The sequence below is a fragment of the Artibeus jamaicensis genome, unplaced genomic scaffold (genome assembly GCF_021234435.1).
Source record: "Artibeus jamaicensis isolate MK-2021 breed Jamaican fruit bat unplaced genomic scaffold, CSHL_Jam_final contig_477, whole genome shotgun sequence".
Classification (NCBI taxonomy): Eukaryota; Metazoa; Chordata; class Mammalia; order Chiroptera; family Phyllostomidae; genus Artibeus; species Artibeus jamaicensis.
In genome coordinates this window covers 3,430,448-3,451,470 of record NW_026521854.1, presented here as the reverse complement: position 1 = coordinate 3,451,470, position 21,023 = coordinate 3,430,448, and the positions used below count along the sequence as shown (strand labels likewise).

The window sequence follows — 21,023 nt, the reverse complement described above, 5'->3', positions numbered from 1 at the left end:
GCACTAAGCCCCTCACACAGGGAATCTGTCCTTCAAAAAATGCCGTTCTGGGCCTTGGGTTCACAGACAACAGGAAGTGACACAGCTCGAAATTACAGACCAACATCTCTGATAAGTATGTGAAAATCCTCAACAAAATATTAGCAAACTAAATATAATAATATATTTAAAGGCCACACACTCTGGTCAGTTAAATTAAAACAAAGGAGCCAAGAATATACAATGGAGAAAGGAAAGTCTCTAATTAATGGAAAACTGTCAGCCACATGCAAAAGAATGGAACTGGACCACCATCCTACACTTTACACAAAAATTAACTCAAAATGGATTAGAGACTTGAACGTAACAATCTGAAACCGAAAAATTCCTAGAACACAGGTGGTAAGCTGCTTGCAAGGTCTGGCTGATGATTTTCTGAATCTGACATCAAAAGCAAAAGGAACAAAAGCAAAAGTAAAGAAGGGAACAAGTAAGTGGGACTACATCAAACTAACAAACTTCTGCACAGAAAAAAACCCAACAAAATCAAAACAAAAACTACTCAATGGGGGAAAATAGTTGCAAATCATGTATCTGGTGAGAAGCTAACATTAAAAAATATAAAGAACTCAACAGCAAAAAGCAAAAAATCCACAAAACAATCCAACTAAAAAATGGCCAGTTCCGAAGACAGTTTTTCCAAGGAAGACATATGGATGGCCAATAGGTGTATGGAAAGATGCTCAAAGTCACTCAACACGAGGAAAATGCCGATCAAACCCACAATGAGCTGTCACCTCACACCTGTGAAAATTGCTACCACCATCAAGACAAGAAATAACAAGTGTTAGGATGTAACGAAAAGGGAACCTTGTGCACTGTTGGGAGAATGTAAATTGGTGCGACGACTATGGATAACAGCATAGAGGTTCATCGAAAAAGAAAAATTACCACATGAAGCAAACTTTCTCATGAGAAAATAGAAAACACTCTAAAAGAAAAATAAAGTGAGATATATTCCTTGTTCGTGATCAAAAGTCACCATAGTATTACGATGTCAATTCTTCCTAAACTGATCTAAAGATCCAGTACAATCCCAATAAAAACTCAGCAAGTTATTTTGCAGATATCAACAAACTAGTTCTAAGCAATGAGTAATCTACACAGTTCTGATGAAAAACAAGTTGGTGAACTCACGCTTCCCAATTTATTATAAAGCTACAATCAAGAAAGAATGATAGTTTAAAATGACCAGGCACAGCGACAAATGGAACAGAATAGAATCTATGAATAGACCTATGCAAATAGAGACAACTTGACTTTGGTCAAAGAAATAATGGCACTTCCACACAGAAAAGACAGTCTTTTAGTCTAGTCAGGACCAACAAATGACCACAAAGAAATAAATTAACAAAGACACAAACTTTGCACCTTACATATGAATCAACTCAAAATCATTCATTACCTTAAATATAAAATGCAAAACTATAAAAGTCATAGTGGGAAACTTAAGAGTTTGATAATCCAAAGGTTTACATGTAAAATATTCAAAGAACTGGTAAAACTCCACAATACGAAAACACACTCCCCAAATTAAAATAAATATGGCAATATGAGTAGATACCCTAATAAGTAACATGTAAATAAGCACATATAAATTGCACATTACTGAGCGAATACTGGAAAATTTTATGCATCATACATTAGGGAAAATCAAATTCAAAGTGCCAAGGAGATACCCAGCTAATCTGTTAAAGCGGCTGAACACCACCCTGACCGACGCGGCTCAGTGGGCGGGGCATATAGCTACGAAAGCAAACTCACTGGTGTGCGTCCTGGTCAGGGCACAGGCCTGAGTTTGGGACTCAGGCCCCGGTTGGGGCATAGACAGGAGGCAACCTGACTGATGTTTCACTTCCTCTTTTTCTCTTTCCCTTCCCCTCTCAATAAAATAATAAATAAAATCTTTTTAAAAATTGACAAAATGGCCAAATATCAAAGACTAACAACACCAGTTGCTAGTGAGGATATGAAACAACAGAAAATCTTATTCACTGCTGATGGGAACACAAATGGTAGACGCTTTTAAGGCATCTTGCCAGATTCTTGTGAAGTTAAGCAGAGTGTTACCGTATGATGCAGCAATGATGCCCCAGTGTGTTTAGCCAACTGGTGGGAAAAACATACATCCACATAAAAAGACCATTATGGATATAAAATATGTAAAAATATATAGCAGCTTTATTAACAATGGTCAAAACCTAGAATACAAGGTGTCCTTTAATAGCTGAATGACAACCTTAGTAACTCGTAGCAGGGAGGGACACGAGTTCTATACACGGACTGCAGGCCATGAGTTCAGACCGAGACTGGGGGAACAGTAAATGCAAACTCTAGGAGGAGATCCAAGATGGCGGAGGAGTTCAGTGGAAGCTCCACTAACCTCCTCCCAGGACCAGTCTGGAATCGCAACTAAATTGTTGAGAAATTATCCTTAATAACCGACTCAACACTAGCTGGAGAGAAGCCTTACACCAACGACAGAAAGAAGAAATCACTTCACCACAATGAAAGTGGTAGGGAATGGGGAGGAGGTGCAAGAGAGCTAGCTCCGCTCCCACAGGCAACAGCTGGAAGGGATACTCTTTCTGGAATGGATATTTCAGCAGTTGGGGGGTTTCCCCCGAGAAGTGTGTGGGGTCTAAACACCAAGCTGGGCTCCCCAGCCTATAGCACCAGTGCCAGAAAGGAATCCAGAACATCCAGCTGTGAAAAGCACAAGGTTTCTGTCTGCCAGAGAAAGGCAACTGGAGACTCAGAGAGCCTCTTAAAGGGCCAACACAAAAAAGTTCCTTTGTAGCCACTTACCCTGGACTCCAAGGCCACCATCATCCTAATTCCAAAACCAGATAAAAACACTACAAAGAAAGACATTATAGGCCAATAACTCTATGATAACCTTTTTGATGAAGAAAGATGCTAAAATGCTCAACAAAATATTAGCAAACCGAATACAGCAATTTATCAAAAAGATCATACATCATTATCAAGTGGGATTTATTCCAGGAATGCAAGGTTGGTACAACATTTGCAAATCAGTAAATGTGATTCACTACATAAACTAAAAGAAGGATAAGAACCACATGATCACACCGATATAGAAAAAGCATTTGATAAAATCCAATAAATATTTATGATAAATATTCTCAGCAAACTTGGATTAGAGGGAACATATCTAAACACAATAAAGGCTAAATATGACAAATCCGCTGCCAGCATCATACTCAATGGGCAAAAACTACAAGCATTCCCCTTAAAATTGAGAACAAGATAGGGATGTCCGCTTTCACCTCTCTTATTCAACACAGTACTAGAAGTCCCAGCCATAGCAATCAGATAAGAAGAAGAAATAAGAGGCATCCAAATTGGAAAGTAAGAAGTAAAACTGTCAGGATTTATAGATGACATGATACTGTACATAGAGAACCCCAAAGATTCCACTAAGAAACTAGTAGAACTGATAAATGAATTCAGCAAAGTGGCAGGATACAAAATAAATATCCAGAAATCAGTTGCATTTTTACAAACTAACAGAAAGGGAAATTAAGAAAAACAATCCCATTCACAATCGCTACAAAAAGAATAAAATACCTAGGAATAAACCTAACCAAGGATGTAAAAGACTTGTATCTGGATAACTGTAAGACAATGAAGAAAGAGACAGAAGATACAAATAAGTAGAAGCACAGACCATGTTCATGGAGGGAGAATTAACATCATTAAAATGTCCATACTACCCAAAGCAATCTATAGATTCAATGTGATTCCTATCAAGATTCTAATGATGTATCTCACATAGAACAAATATTTCAAAAATTTATTTGGAATCACAAAAGGCCCTCCATAGCAACACTACCCCTGAAAAAGAACAGAGTTGGAGGAATCACACTACCTAATATCAAACTATACTGCAAGGCAATAGTAAATAAAACAGCCTGGTACTGGCATAAAAAGACACATAGATCAATGGAACAGCATAGACAGCCTAGAAATAAGCCCACATCTTTATAGTCAATTAATATTCAACAGAGGAAGTAAGCACATACAATGGGCTAAAGACAGTTAATAAATGGTTTGAGGAAAATTGTACAGATACATGCAGAAAAATGAAGCTAGGCCAGCTTCTTACACCATACACAAGAATAAATTCAAAATGGATCAAAGACTTAAACTGTTAGACCTGAGACCATAAAAGTCATAGAAGAAAACTGGTGGCAAAATCTTGGATATTGAATACAGCAGTATTTTATTAAATATATCTCCTCAGTCAAGGGAAACAAAACAAAACAAAAAAACAAATGGCACTATATCAAACTAAAAAGTTTTTGCACACCAAGGGAAATCATCAACAAAATAAAAAGGCAACCCACAGAATGGGAGAACATATTAACCAACACAGCTGACAAGAGGTTAATATGCAAAATTTATAAAGAACTCACAAAACTCAACACCAAAAAAATAAACAATCCAATTAAAGAATGGGCAAAGGACCTGAGTAGATACTTCTCCAAAGAGGATACACAGATGGCCAATAGATATATGAAAAGATGTTCAACATCACTAATCATCAGAGAAATGCAAATTAAAACCACAATGAGATACCAGCTCACACCTGTTAGAATGACTGTCATCAATAAATCAACAAACAACCGTGCTGGTAAGGATGCGGACAAAGGGAAACCCTTTTGCACTGTTAGTGCAAATGCAGACTGGTATAGCCACTGCGGAAAGCAGTGTGGAGATACCTTAAAAAATTAAAAATTAATCTGCCTTTTGACCCACTGATCCCATATCTGGGAATATGTCCAAAAGAACCCAAAACACTAATTCAAAAGAACATAAGTACACCTATGCTTATTGCAGTATATTTACAACCACCAAGATATGGAAGCAGCCCAAGTGTCCATCAGTAGATGAGTGGGTAAAACAGTTGTGATATATATATATACACAATGGAATACTACCCAACCATAAAAAAGAAGAGAATTTTGAGACAGCATGAACGGACTTGGAGAACATTATGTTAGGTGAAATAAGCCAGTCAGAGAAAGACAAGTACCATATGATTTCCTCAGATGTGGAATCTAATGAACAAACTGAACTAACAAGGAAAATGTGGACAGACTCATAGATGGAGAGCAGGGTGACAGCTAGTGAGGGGCAGTTAGGGGATGGAGGGGTTGAACAAAAAGGAAAAAGGACTCGTGGACATGGACAACAGTGTGTTGATAGCTGGGGGAAGGGGTATGTAAGGGGACTAAATGGTAATGGAAAAAATACAATAAAGATTAAATTTAAAAAGAAATAAAGAAAACACTGATTATCTAGATGGACTGGAGTCAGCCTGGAATCACGTGTGTAAACACATATGTGCTGCTATGGGCTGAACACAATAAAGTGATCTTATAAATAAATAAATAGTAATACAGAATAAACTCTGTATTACTTGTGTTTCATGAACCTACTTTTGGCCCACCCTGTAAAAATAATAAAAATGCAAATCACAGGCATAAATAAATGGATATAGAGCAACATAGAGGAATCTTATAATACAGTAAATAACAAAGTAAAAAATGCAAGTTTATAAAAAGGAAAAACAACTAAAACAACCTTTAGTACACATGTGAACATATAACTATCAACAAACATTTCGTAAAAATTACTGTAAAAACATTGAAAAAGTTCCAGGACACTTCAAGACCTGTGGACTTCTGGACAATACAGCTGCTTCAAGTACTGGTCAAGGACTGCCTGTTTCTTCCAGGCTAGTGTTCAGTTTGCCTCCCTTTGCAGAAGCAAAGGCAAACGAGAAAGCTCTGTTCTCCTAAAGAGGTCCTTTTCCCTCAGGAAACAGCAGCATCTTCTGCATAGACGTACTTCCCAGATGCCACCAGGTGGTCCTGAATCTTTTCCTTCGTGTTTCTGTGCCCCAGGCTCTCCAAGGCGTCCAGCAGGGTGTTGACAGAGATGGCCCGCCCTGTCTTGTTGACCCACGTCACCAGCATTTCATAGACCTGCTCCTGAGGCTGCGATGCTTGGGCTTCGGCCACCTGCATCTCATTGCTGGTGAGGGCCATCCGCCGCATGAGAGGTTTCCAGGAATTAAAGGGCACGATCTCTATGAAGTAATCGAAGAACGGCCTCAAGCCTAGGTGGGGGAAAGCCACAGGGATAGTCTGGTGAGGTGGGACAGCCTGCAGAAAGGGTGGGTCTAGGCCGGAGCACTCCCTGCTGGTGACATGCCATTCTTTGTCACTCACTGGCGTCCCCTCAGCAGAGACTCAGGCTAAAAGGGCTGGGCCTCACCTAAGCCCATGGCAGTGCAAGCCCACCTGGGAGGGGAGGTGGGCTTCACGCAGAGACAGAACAGCATGTGGTAGGAGAGAGAGGGTGGGACAGGCTGTGGAGCAACAGGCCCTCAGAGGAGGGAACCTGCACTTATTCAGAGAATAAGGTCCCAGGGCTGCCACATCTGTGCCTGTGCTCAGAGCCAGGGCCTGGAGGCAGGAAGTTCTCCGGCTTCACACCCCACTGGGCCTCACCCACCAAACTGTGGCAGAGCGAGATGGGGACAAACAGACCCTGGGCAAGAATTTAACCCGTAACACAGAGCAACGCTCCCCCCGCCACCCCCGCCATGTCATGGGACTGTGCTAAGGAATAAATGAGACGTAAGGAGGCATTGCACACCACTGACCCACAGGAATATTCTCACATATTTTTCTAATAGCTTAACTAAAGAAAATGAAAAGGAACAGGTGATATTAATTTTAATAATATGGTACAAACTCAATACATACAAAATGTTATATTTATATACAACCAATAAAAATATTTTCAAAGGGATATTTTATATTCCTTTGGGTACTAATATATGAAATGTGATTTGTAGTTTATAATTACAGGTCTCCAAACCTGGCCACACACAGTCAGGTGCTCGGCAGTGTCCCTGGGCCAGTGGGTGCCCTGCTGCATGGCACAGCCCCTACGTGCCTTCCATGTGGTGAACCCCGCCCTGAACATCGAGGGGAGAGGGAGGGTGGTGGAGGGAGGGACAAGGGGTTGCAGGCCGTCATTGTGACGAGATGGGATGGTGTGGTGTGCAGTCGGAGCAGGGGGAGGGGACCGAGGGTCCTGATGGTCCAGTGGCAGTCAGCATGGCCCGCCGCCCCCCCATTTCCAGCATACCCAGCCGTGATAGCTATGGGGGCACTGCTCCACTGCCCCCGACAAAACACTCACTTTCTATGGGGTCTGCGCCATTTGCTGGAACCAGCAGCTCCCTTTTCCTCTGAGATCCCGTAGGTCCAGCTGGTCTCTATAAAATAGAGTGGAGGATGCTCTTGGTCTGGGTCCGGACTCCTGAACGCCAGACGTGAGCCTGACAACCAGCCAGCTGTGTGACCAGGGGCAGCCACCTCTCTTCCTGGGTCTCTATGAACATGAAGAGGAACCTTCTACCTTGTGCCCCTCACAAACTGTGTGCCTGTGTGCTCACAGAGGCCCACATCCCTGGGGCGATGCTCCCTCCTAAAGTGTCTGCTCCCATCGCGACCACTGCATACACCTGAGTAACCATCGTCCAAACAAGACATGAGACATTCCCACCACCTCGCCCAGCTCCCTCCTGCCCCCTCCTGCCCCATTCCCATCCTCCCCGTCACCAGACAGTTACTCCCTCCCAGGCGTCCCTGTGACTCAAATGAAGAATGTACGTGCGCACATTTCACAAAGTCTAATAAGGAAGGATTTCTCTGACGAGTCAGGAGAGGCTTCGATCAGTAATAATGTGCGTTATCGATAATCTAAATAAGGAAGTAGAAGTATTAGCTTGTCCCCATGGAGGCTAAAAAATGATTCTGTAAAATCATTGACATGATTTCTGCATCCACAATAGTAGTATTTTCCCGTATGAAAACAAAAGTCAACACCATTCCTTTGGGTGAACTAGTGAAGGCTTCCCAATGAAATCAAATCAGGATCAAAGCACATGCCTTCTCTATGCACCTTTGGACACTGTGAGCTCTGGACGGTGAAGCCAAACTCAAGCAGAAAAGGAGGCAGGGCTGGGGGAAGGGGGCAGAAATAATTATCATTATCTTCGATATGATTATATATTTAGACACCCTAAGGTGTAGATTACAATACTTAAAAGTAAATGCATGTCTTGGTGAATGCTAATAAACACAGTAGAAACAGTTAGAAAATGAAATTGTAGCAGTATCCAACCAGTGAGGGTAACAAAAATATAAAATACAAAGAAATTGCTTTAACCAGAAATAAGAATTATTTATCAAAAGAAAGACATAAATCTTCACTGAGTTGTAATAAAACCCCTGACCTGAAATGCTATCTTCTTTGATTAAAAAAAAAAAATAGTGAAGATTGTAACATCTCAACTAGTTCTTCTTGGGTTAATGTAAGGTAATATAAAAACAACTTCCAGTGACTTTTTGGGGAGTAGAGAATATCTTATAAAATAGTTCTAAATTTTACCTGGGTAGAAATCATAAATTTGGCAAGGTAAGAAAGAGGTATGTGCACTCTCAGATATTAAAACGTGTTGAAAAGATTCCTTCGGTAGAGCGTTGTGCACAGACGGCACACGCACAAAGATTCCAGGAGAGTCCCGGTCGGCTCTCCTCTTTCCCGGACAAGCAACAGGGAGGGAGGGACCTTTTTCTCACTGTGGGGAGGTACTAACTCCCTTAAAAAACATGAGAAGTGTTCATCAGGATCGAAGGATTATTGGCCTTTTAGTTAGTTTGTTTCCTTTTATACTTTCTCTTTATTTAAAAAGAACAGTGATACAGATACAAGAAAGAAATAGGAAAGGATGCTGGAGGCAGAAAGAGGTCCAGGTCTTTGTAAACAGTTCACACTTGATAAAGGAGGAGCCAGGCGCAGAGGGAAATGAGAGTTGGACGTGACATGGGATTGGAGGAAAGAGACTCATGTGAAATCCCGTCACAGAATCAACCCCATTTAGATAATATTGCTATGTGGTAACAATCACCACAAATAAAACAACTCTAACAAATTAGGAAATTTCACCTTACGTTAAGGGGAATGACTTTCTAAGTCTATGAGGAATAGAAAATCGAATGCTTACCGCTCAGTGTCATAGTAAACAGGTGAACTGGTTGTGCACCAAAGCTGGGCACAGGTGTGTGCATAAGGCTAAAAAACACTCCTACACCTGGGCCCAGAAATTCTCCTTCTAAAAGCCACTGTCCAAATATGCTCAGATATTTATAGACCAAACTCTGGTTCCACATAGGTTCCATGTAATAATAATAATTTTGTAGTAACTCTGGCATTCCTATTGTTACGGGAAATGGCTTATTAAATTAGGTTACGACTCACAGCAGACTATCTGCAGCCTCCATTCAATGGAGCACCCATCCTGTGCATGCCTGTTCCACACTCTGGGGGTGCAGTGACGAATGAACAGATGAGAAGATGCTGACCTTCCACAGAGCCGACAAGCTGCACATCAGGGTGGCAGGTCCCCATCTCCCTCTGCACCCCTTCCCCAGGGGACGGCAGACCTGACCAACATTGACCTTTCCCTATTTCTAACACAGTCCTGGGTGAGCAGAAAGGCCACCACTACTCACCAGCAGACACTCTGCTTCTCCTGGGGACTGTTCTGTGACACCTGCCAGCTGTGCCTGCTTCTGGTGCTCCAGTTCCTCCTGAGAGGTGGGCGTGGAAAGCGAGTATCTGCCGCTGCGGATGGTGTTGAGGGCATTGTCCTGAGCCTCGGGCCCCCTTGGAGCACATGAGTACCACTGAAAGACCTGGGGAAGGCAAAGAGGAATGTGGCCCAGGTTCCCTAAGAGGTCTCAGGGACACGGGAGGTTCTGCCCCCCTCCCCACCACCCTTCAAAGGCTTGGCACCACCTGGACCTTGCTGTCAGCCCCGGACACTGGTGCTGTGCTGAGGGGCGTGGCACACCTGCCTGACACCGCTACGCCTGAGGGCAGGGCTGTGGGTGCCATGTCACAAGCAGCAGTTAGGACGGGGCTACCTGGCCTGGGGGCTGCTCCTCTGAGAGCCAGGGACAGCAGCACAGAACAAATTAAGGCCATGCCCATTCAGGGCCTCATTTTGGGCAAGAAGCAGTTTCTGAGGGCCTGATGTCACCAGGTCCTAGAGAAACCAACTCACTCTGTTTATGCAGCTGGAGTCCACCCCACAACCTAGAAGAGAAGGGACACTGCATTAGTGGTGGGCGGGCCCTCTCTGCAGGATATCCCTGCAGGGACAGTGCAGGGGACAAGGTATGGGCTGGGGGTGCAGGCACTGCACAAGGTGCCTTGGCTCTGGTGACAGGGAAGGGCAATCCAACTCTGCAGCACCCTCAGGGAGGGGAAGAATAGAGGGAAAGAAGTAAAAAAAAAAACCCAACCACATACACACGCATATCAAATCTCTGTTGGATTCTTCTCTGATCAAAGCTGTAAAAAAGCCCTGGCCCTCTCCTCCTGACTATTGTCACCCAACTGGCGCACTGACTGCCTCTCTGCCTTGGCTGGGGGCCTGCCTCTCAGACTTGGCCGGGAGAGGAGGTGGCCGTCAGCCCCAAGAACAGAGGATGAAGGTGATCCCAGCCCTGCAGAGGTGCAGGTGAGGTGGGAAATAGCGGGTAGGCCCACAGAACACCAGCAGAGCCAGGCCAGAGAGACCCAGCAGATGTGGGAGATGGAGGGGAGGGCCTTGCTGTCCAGAGAATTGAGGCAGGAAGCGAGGGAGGCAGCAGAGAGCACAGCATGTGCCCACCACCCCTGCCAACCTCACCTTGAAAGGCAGTGATCCGGTGACGACACAGCCATGCAAGCAGCAGCAGCAGCAGCAGCAGGAAGACAGCCCCAACAGTGACGACTGTAATTATGATTCCCAGCTGTGAGGTGCCTGAGGAGGGAGAGGGAGTGACAGGCGGCTCCAGGCTGGTGGTGGCTCCAGGTACCAGGGTCTTCCCACTGGCCTGTGTACCTGATTCTTGGTCCACACACTCAAGGTCGTTCCAGGGGGTGCAGGGTCTGGCCTCAACCTTGCCAGCAGGGCACCTGGGTTCAGACACAGGGAGAACGTCAAGAGGTTCTGTGAGGTAAGGGGAAGAGAAAGAGGAAGCAGCCCCCCAGCCAGTGTCCCCTGACTGGAGAGTGGACAAAGAAGGGGCTTCTGTGGTCTGCAAGACGGGTCCCCTCACCCCCTTGCTGGGTTAGGGAAGAAGCTGAGCTTGGCCCTTCCGCCCTTAGGGCTCCTGCTGAGTGTTCGGAACTGCAACCTCAGGAGCTGGCCCTTCTCCTCCAGGCCTGCACTGAGCTGCCCCGGCTACAGCGGGAGCCTGAGTGAGGGGGCATCTCACTGCAGGTCAAGGGTCAGAAGTTTTTTGGGCACAAGCTGAGCCTCATACTCCCGTCAACGTTTCATACAAGGAATCTCTTGTACTCCGCCTGCTGACTGTCCCTGCCAATCACAGCCGCACTGGAAGTCAGAGAAAAGCAAATTGCTACTGGCCCCTAATAACAGGGAAAAGACTGCTTTGTCCAGAGAACAGGGCCCTGGGGGAAGGCAGGCTGAGCTGGCTCCGGGTTTTTGGGAAGCTACTGGCTCAATCTGGTTATGACTCGGCTGTGCACCCTCTGTGCTCATAGGCCATGCCTGCACAAAAACATTAGAAAGAATATTTTAGAGTTGAACTGTTATAAAGATGATTATAAGCATGGCTGTATTCTACTCAATTCTTTCCTTCTGATAGCAATAGGAACTGACTTTGCATGGGCCACAGACACGACCATGGGCCCTAATTAGTGGCCCACTGTGCCCAGTGGGAAGGTGGGCCAGGCACGGTGAGGGAGTGTCTTACCCAGGACTGCACTTCTGGCATAATTCAGGAGAATTCTCATCCTGGAACGTGCCGAGTTTGCAGCGACACTGGGTGTCCATGGTCCTGGTGCACAGAGCTATTATTTCTTTATCTGAAGACAAAGGGTGCCGTCGTGGGGATTTGGTTCCTTCATGCATCCCTCGCCCTTTTTCACCCCCCAGGCCCCCACCTGCCCAGCTTCACTCAGTGTCTGCAGCAACATGTGTGAGGCACTTGTCCCCAGTGGCCAGGGGAGTATAAAAAAGGCCAGGACTCGTTATTACGTCAGGATTGGGAGGAACTATCTCTCAGTTCACAGGATGATTAAGAGGATGTGGTATAATCTGAGAGACCCTGGACGGAGAGGAACCCTTGGGTGATTTCCGAAAACCTAACCCTGTGGCAGCCTTAGGCCGTGAAGGCTGAGGGAGGCAGAGCACTGGCCAGAAGTGCCCCGCACAGGCTAAGAGGGGCCAGGCCCCAGCTCCGGACCAGCACTTTTTCACTCTGCCACACCTTTTATGTTGTGTAACCATGTAGTCCCCTCATCAAGGGGCAGATTACTGTCCCACTACTTTCATCCGACGGTTTAGAGGAAGTACCTATTGTATGTCATGCATTATAAAAATAATGTCTGTTTACATTTTATTCTCTTGACCTAAGTCATATCATAAGAAAAGGTATGATGAAGCCCTGGCCAGTATGGCTCAGTTGGTTGGAGTGTTGTCCTGTAAACCACAAAGTCACGGGTTCAATTCCTGGCCAGGGCACACACCCAGGTTGCAGGTTCGGCCCCCAGTTGGGGTGTGTACAAGAGGCAACCAATCAATATTTCTCTCCCACTCTCTCCCTTTCCCTTCTCCTCTCTCTAAAATCAATAAGCATGTCCTCAGGCGAGGATAAAAAAAAAAAAGGTATGATGAAGACCAGGCTGGGCTGGAAACCAGGCTCCTGACCCCCTGTGTGACAGTCCCACGTCACTGACTAGCACCCTCACTACAGCACGCAGGCCGCATGTTCTCTACCTTGGAAGCACTCAGAACAGAGCTGGCAAGCAGGGAGGCTGTTCGAATGATTGGTGAAATCCTTTCCAGCTGTGCAAGGCATACACGTGCCACTGTGCTCTGACAGATAGAACCCTGTGAACGGAGGGAAAGCTGGTCATCCCCATGGGACTCCCAGAGGCCGGCAGTGGTGGCTGAGGGACACCTCTTTCAGCCATCAGTGGAATCCAAACAAGGAAATCCATTTGACTTGGCCTCAGTCTTTTCCCCATTTCTGCACCTACAACATACCTTAGACCAGAACTGCCAACAGAAATGTATTATAAGCCACACATGAAATTCAAATTCACAGTTGCCACTTAAAAAAAGTAAAAAGAAAGAGGCCCAAATTAATTATAACTATGTAATTTTTAACCTAAAATATCCAACATAGTAGCATGATTTCAACATGTAATCAATATCAAACATTGAGATAGTTGAGCTTCTTGAATACCTCATCAAAAAATGACACCCTGGTGACCTCTTTCTCCCACACCCAGCTGCCCCTCGCTTTGCTCCAACAAGCTCAACCCCTGCCCCCTGGGGCCACAGTTCCTGGGGACCCTCTCAGACCCCTCTACCTGGCTTTTCTGCATCAGACTCACGGTCCCTGGGATGCCTCCCTAGCCCAGACTCTGTCCCACACATCACTTAGTCATCCTCAGGGCTCCTATCTCATCTATCTGTCCCGTCCATCTGTCTGTCTGGATACCATCTCAGGGGAGCTCCAGGAGGGCAGGGCCTCGCGCCCTTCCCTAGCACAGTGCCTGGCACACAGAAGGCACCTAATAAATACCTGTGGATGAAGAACCAGAAACTTCGGAAATCAGAGGGATGGGAGGACATGGGACAAGTGGGATAAGGGCTGGAGGTCAGTTTTCAGATGTACCTGGCTGACACTTCTGCGAGGAGTTCCATCTGGCATCCAGTTTGGCAATGTAGTTAACGGGAAGGCAGCTGACATCTGTGGGGACAAAGCAGGGACAGGCATGAGTGGCTTCCCAGCTCTCCTCCCTCCCAGGACCCCTCTCATGTTCTCCTCGCCCCAGCTGCCAAAAGCAAAAAGAATTGGGACCGTCCTTCCAGCTCTACCCTCTCCTTCTTCTGTTTTGCATTTGTCCCTTAGCCGGGGGGACTGGCAAGTAACTTATGCTTGAAAGAGTTGCTGGTATTCTTTTCTCTTACACTAAAACAAAATATATTAATTCCACATGTGCAAACAAAATTAATCGTAAAATTGTAAGAACCATTTCAACCATAACAGTAACCCCCCTAAAACAATTCAATGGCAGAAATGGTTAGTATGGATGAAGAACAAGACCCGGTTACACACTGCCTATTAGAGGTGTCATTTAAAAAGACACAGGTCTGCCCTGGCTGGTGTAGCTCAGTGGATTGAGCACGGGCCTGCGAACCAGACAATCGCAGTTCGATTCCCAGTCAGGGCACATGCTGGGGTTGCAGGCCGGTTCCCTGCAGGCCACTTCCCAGCAGGGGATGCATGAAAGGCAACCATACATTGATATTTCTCTCCCTCTCTCCTTCCCTTCCCCTCTAAAGATAAATAAATAAAATCTTAAAAAAAAAAAAAAAAAGACACAGGTCTACTGGATGCAAAGAAATGGAAAAAAGATATACCAGACAAATAGCAAGCCTAAGGAAACTGCCGTGGCTATGATAATATCAGACGGAGTTGGTTTAAGACAAACAGTATTACCACAGATAAAGAGGGACCTTTTGTTTTGTTACAAGGGTTAATTTGTCAGCGTCGTAATAATTATAAATGTGTATGTGCCCAATGATAAAGCTTCAAAACACATGAAGCAAAAATGGAAAGAATTCAAACGAATTTATTACACCCTTTTCTCAACAACTAATGAAATGATCTGATGAGAACTGTAAAGTCATAAAAGATGTGAACACTACCGACCACCTTAGCTGACACTCCCGGAGCAGATGTGCCACATCTGCAGAAGACACGCCCTTCTTCCGGTGAACGCACTACTTCACGAGTCCAAATAGACATAAAAGAAGCAAAATTATATCATGCACATTCTCAGATCTCAATGATATAACACATTGGAAACAAATAACAGCATCTACAAAGACCTGCAATGTAACTAAAACTCCAATGAAATGCCACTTCACACTACTATAATAAAGAAGAGGAAAGGAAAGAAAGAGATAAGTGTTGGCAAGGATAGAGAGAGAAATTGGAAAACTTGTACACTGTTGATGGGAATGTAAAAGGATGCCGCTGCCGTGGAAAACGCTAGGGTGGTTTCTCAACAAAATTAAACACAGGATCACCACGTGACACAGCAATTGCACTTCTGGGCATATGAACAAAAGAACCGAAAGCAGGGACTCAAAAGACCTGTGCACACCCACATTCACGGCAGCATTATTCACAACAGCCGAAAGGCACAAGTGACGGACGTATGTATCGATGGATGACCAGGTAAACAAAACCTGGTATACTTACACAATGAATTCCTTAAAAAGGAAGGAAATTCTGACCCGTGGTACAACATGGATGAAGCTAAAGGACATTATGCTAAATGAAGCAAGCCAATCCCCCAAAAGACAAATACTCTATGATTCCACTTAAGCGAGGCTCCTAGGGTATTCAAATTAATAGACAGTAGGTAGAATGGGAGTTTCCAGGGGCTGGGTTGAAAGGAGGGAATTGAAAGTTGTCATTCAATGGATATACGCTTCCCATTTTTGCAAAATGAAAGTATTCTTGAGATTGTTGTATGACAATGTGAATGTAGTGAACCCTTCTTAACTGTGAGATAAAAAATAGCTAAGATGGTAAATTTTATGTGCTGTATATTTTACCACAATGTTTGAAAAATGTAAAGGTGCCCTGCAAACTGTTCCTAATGAAACTTGTCAATGTCCCACTAATTACCAAAGTCATAGAAAGGTGACAGTCCAGTGATTTATTTGCTCACAGTTTTCGAGCTATAAATGACATAAGAAGAACTGAAGAAATCTGAATGAAGTTTGAGAATGAGTAGTAAAATGTCGATTTTACAGTTCTGATTTGGAGGTTGTGCTGTGTTACGGGAAGAGTTCCCGTTTGTGGAGAGTACACACTAAAGTGTTCTAGAATGTTCTTTGTCAAGTTAGCATGCACTTTCCAGATGGCTCGGGAAGTTTTTTGGATCGTTTCTGCAACTTTTCTGTAATTTTGAGAGTGTTTTAAAATAAAAAGTTAAACTAAGAAGAAAAGTCAGAATAAAAACATTGCTGAGCTCAGTTCAACCGAATGTATCTAAACGAGATAAAACGCAGCCGTCTCCTGCCTCAGAGCCTGCCAAGTATTTGATGACAGCTGATCTCACATGTGTCCTTTGGTCCTTCCTTTCCCAGGTGGGGCCTTCTCTGAGGAACAGTCTCCGTTCTCTGCTTCCACAGTGCTTCTCCCTCCTGTGTTTATTGGCTCTGTCTCTCACTGATTCTTTTCCCATCATTTTATTATGAAAATTTTTTGTCAGTAACATTTACAGACTTGTGCAATGAACATCACAGTGAAATGCACATTTCTTAAGTGTAGCAGTTTATTAATTCATACACACGTGTAACCCATGTCCCCTCAGGCCATGGCACACAGCACGACCACGACACATGGCCTTGCCCCCTCTCTCAGGCAGTCCTAATCGGCAACACTGGCCCACGAGGGGATGGTTTTTCCAACACGGGATGAGTCTACCATGGATGGCGAGCCTTTTCTATGAGTGACAGTGGAATCAGGTGGTTGTAGTGCTCAGATGATGACTTTACTGAGTTGTATTCATCTAATCATTTCTATCAATTGCTGAGGAAGGATTGTTATACTCTGCATTTAATCCTGCAGATTTTTGCTTCATGTATTTTGAAGTTCTATCAGTAGGCATATGCACATTGATAATTACTTTGACTGCTTGATAAATTAATCCTTTAACACTACAGAAGGTCTCTACCTCTGCCAATATTGTCTTAAATCAACTTCATCTGATACTAGGTTAGCTGTAGCATTTTTTTAGGCTTACTATTTGGATATTATATCTTTTTTCCATCCATTCACTTTCAACGCACCTGTCCAGCTTTTAAACTGTGTCTCTAGGAGACACTATACACAGTAGTTGGGTTTTGCTTCTTCATTAATTCCAACCATCTCTGCTTTTGAATTAATACTGACTTGGAGTTAATGTGATTACTGAAAAGGTTGAAGTAGACCTAGAAAGAAATTTTACCATGTATTTCTTGTTTCTCTAGTCTATTTTTTTTCTTGTTGCTCACTCCTTTCCCTGCAGACTTTATCATTAATGAAATATTTTTTTAGAATTCCATTTTAATTGCGTGTCTGCTTTTTGTGCATATATGTTTGCATTATTTTTTAGTAGTTCCTATAGGAATTGCATTATATACTTTTAACTGTTTACAGTCTATTTAAAGTTTTTAAACATGGTTTGAGGTATAATTTACACAATAAGCGATGTAATTAAGGAACAAAATTTGATAAAATTTAACACACGTATTCATTTTTGAAAATTTTACCACCACTGGACATCATGACTGTGTCACCCCAAAGTAGCTTCTTTATTTTTTTTTAAAGATTTTATTTATTTATTTTCAGAGAGAGGGTAAGGCAGAAAGACATCGATGTGTGAGGTACTTCCATCTGTTGATGCCTCTCCTGCGCCCCCTACTGGGGACCTGGCCTGAAACCCAGGCATGTGCCCTAAGTGGGAATCTGGGAATCAAACCGTTAGCAATCCCCAGCTCAATCCACTGAACCACCCCAGTCAGGGCCCAAAATAGCTTCCTTTTGTCTCCTTTGCCCTGACCTTTCTGGCCCCAGGCCACTACTTTTAAGATCTGCTTTCTGATATCAGAGATTACTTTGTCCTTTCTAGAGTTATACAAACAGAACCAGACAGTATCTGCTCTTCTCTGCCTGGCTTCTTTCACTCAGAGCAATCATCTGGAAATTCACTTATGTCGTCATGAGCACAGTGCTTTACTCCTCTTCCTGACTGAGCTGTAAGGCTGAATCCACAGTGTGATAATAAGGGAAGGGAAACCAAAGAAACAGTAAACAAACAGGACTGCATCAAACTAATAAGTCTGTGCGCAGCAAAGGAAACCATCAGCAAAATGAAAAGAAAACCCACGGAATGGGAGAACATGTTCACCAATGACACATCCTGTAAGGGGTTAATATCCAAAATTTATGAAGAGCCCACAAAACTCAGCACCAAAAAAAAAACACCCCCAAAATCAATCCCATTAAAAATGGGATCTGAAGAGGCACTTTTCCAAAGAGGACATACAGATGGCCAACAGACACATGAAAAGATGCTCAGCATCACAAATCATCAGAAAAATGCAAATTAAAACCACAATGAGCTATCACCTCACCCCTGTCAGAAGGGCTGTCATCATAAACCAACAAACAAGTGCTGGCGAGAATGTGGAGAAAAGAGAACCCTAGTACATTGTTGGTGGGAGTGTAGACTGGTACAACCACTGTAAAAAACAGTACGGAGTTACCTCAAAAGATTAAAAATGGAACTGCCTTATGACCCAGCAATTCTACTTCTGGGAATATAGCTGAAGAAGCCTGAAACACGAATTCAAAAGACTATAAACACCCCTATGTTCATTGCAGCATTATTTACAATAGCCAAGATTTGGAAGCAGCCGAAGTGTCCATCACTAGATGAGTGGATAAAAAAGCTGTGGTCCATTTACACAATGGCATACTGCTCAGCCATAAAAAGAAGAGAATTTTACCGTTTTGAAACAGTATAGATGGACCTGGACAACATTAGGCTAAATGAAATAAGCCAGTCAGAGAAAGATACATACCATATGACTTCATTCATATGTGGGATCTAATGAACAAACTGAACTAACAAGGAAAATAGAGACAGACACACAGATGGAGAGCAGGCTGACAGCTCTGGGGAGGGGTGGGGGGTTGAAGGAATTGAGCAAAAAAGGAAAAAAAAAGAACTCAGGGACACAGCAATGTGGTGATTTCAAAGGAGGGTTGGGTGGAGGTGGAAGGGGGTATAAGAAGGATAAATGGTGATGCGAAATGCCCTGTTTTTAATTGGGGGATATTAACAGAAAACTGTGTAGGAGTTTGGAGACTTCTAACAACTTAAGTTCATTCAACAATGCCCTCCCCTTCTTGTTGCTATAGTTGTCCTCGGGTTAACAGGGATATAGTTTATAAGCCTAATGTATAATCTCTGATAGTATATAATTTCACAAAATTAAAGGGAAATAGCAATCCTTTACACTTAGTCACATTTTTTTTCTATTTCCAATGCTCTTTCTTCTTTCTTAAGAGCCATGTTTCCATGGCCTTCATGCTGAAATACTCCTTTAGCATTTCATGCAGTGCAGTCTACTGGAAAGAGACCAGGCTGAGGCGGTCTGTCCCGGCAAATCTTGGAATGCGTGGGTTTTTCACTTTTGCCGGAAAAGATTTCAACACGAATCCAGGTGATTTTGAGAGCATGTTTATTAAAGCTGGGGAGAGTGAGTCAAAGGAAGGGCTTAGCATAGAGGGAGCAAAATCGCAGGAACAGGGCTGAGCCTAAGCAGAGCAGCTCAGGCAAGAGCAGGGCCCTCAGAGCTTAGGTGCGTGTGCAAGTTCGTGCCTGAGGTGAGGGAGGCAAGGCACACTTGAGGGAGAGTGCACACTGGGACCTTCATCTTGAGGGTTTTTATCTCTTTTTTGCAAGTGGGAATTTTAGGGGTGGTCTCCATCAGAATATTCATCAGCTTTTTAGGCGTGTCTTTCAATATGCTGATGCATCAAAATGAACCTATAGTGGGGTTTGGGTCATTTTCCTTTCAGCTTCCCCTCTACCTTGGATTTGTCTGGCTCTAAATTGTTTTTGTTTTCTTATTCCCCCGACTTTATCTGTTCTCAGGCTTGCCTGGCACTCATGGCACCCACTGGGTCTCTTGTTCTCTCTCCTGGGCCAGTGATGTAAGCTGCTCACTGCCTGGTTAAGGAGATGTAAGCCGTCTGCTTCTAAGAGCCTTTGGTTAGGGAGGACAGGGTCTTGTGATTTATTAGCAGGCTGCTAATTGCTCAGCTGTCTAACCATTTTTTTCTCTGTTTCTCTCAATCTGTCTGTCAAGAAATTTTCCCTAGCTTCTTACCAACCTGCCTCATACTGGCACTGAAGTACCAATAGTTTCCAAAATCACATTTATGTTCCTAAATCTTAAGCCCTTTTCTTCCCACTATTCTTTGATTGTTAATGGAATGAATTCTGCCTGCACTCAGATGAGGCAACCTAGACTCCACCTGAATTCCTTTCCCTCCTCTGGCCACCAGACCCCTGGAGCCACCTGAAGTGTGACCAGGTCCTTCTTCCTCACTTTCCTCTTTCAGACTGATGCAGCCTAACCTCTCAACTGAATCAGCAGGACACTTGCTAAATGCACTCTGAGTTCACACATCTAGTCCACTTTCTCCTGGGGAAACTACTGTCTTTAAAAGTTCCCTCTGTTTTCTCCTTAACTTGCCTGTCATATTTCCCACCACCCACATTAAATATACTCTGGAGCAGGATGGGCAAATCCTACTGGCATTAGTGCAGCCATCTCAGAACCCACGTTAATCCACTCATTTGGGAGAGCGCTTCTGGAGCCTGGTGAGTGGCACTGCTCACTGGGTCTGGAGAGCGCCTGAAACCAGACACAGCCCTTGTTTTCTTAGGATGGTTTTTGGGTCGCAGAGAACTGAGACAGAGACACAGACAACCCAAGGCTGCACAGATCTAAGAGGGGCTGCCCAGGCAGGGAAGACAATGCCATGAGGGGCAGGGACAATGGAGGACACAGAGGGGGAAAGTCCACATTGATGGAATCAGAGACCCGTGGGAAGTCAAAGTAATGCAGGTGTTGGGGGGACAAAACCAAGTGGGGTTTGGGGAGGAGGCGTTCTAGTGTGTGGTCCTCTCTTCCTGAGGAACCCAGGGTGTAGCTGAGATAGGCTGTGTAAATGCACAGATGTGTGAGGCTGGGGTGGGGGTGGACAGAAAGA

At 44.2% G+C, this 21,023-nt stretch overlaps 1 protein-coding gene across 3 annotated transcripts in view; it reads right to left on the bottom strand.

Annotated features, from left to right (window-relative positions):
* Window positions 1–5,595: 5,595 nt before the first annotated feature.
* The window catches only part of LOC119054722 (tumor necrosis factor receptor superfamily member 10A-like), a 34,921-nt gene continuing 19,493 nt past the window's right edge, over window positions 5,596–21,023 (bottom strand). Inside the window, exons 2-10 of one of the 3 annotated variants that reach the window (XM_037152750.2) lie at window positions 13,848–13,922; window positions 12,941–13,054; window positions 11,916–12,027; window positions 11,039–11,112; window positions 10,844–10,957; window positions 10,214–10,245; window positions 9,660–9,842; window positions 7,282–7,357; window positions 5,596–6,187 (exon numbers count right to left, since the gene is read on the bottom strand). In XM_037152750.2, coding sequence (XP_037008645.2) covers window positions 5,883–6,187; window positions 7,282–7,357; window positions 9,660–9,842; window positions 10,214–10,245; window positions 10,844–10,957; window positions 11,039–11,112; window positions 11,916–12,027; window positions 12,941–13,054; window positions 13,848–13,922 — 1,085 coding nt within the window. In that variant the 3' untranslated portion in view covers window positions 5,596–5,882. The other 2 variants (XM_053668028.1, XM_053668029.1) reach the window with 2 other exon arrangements.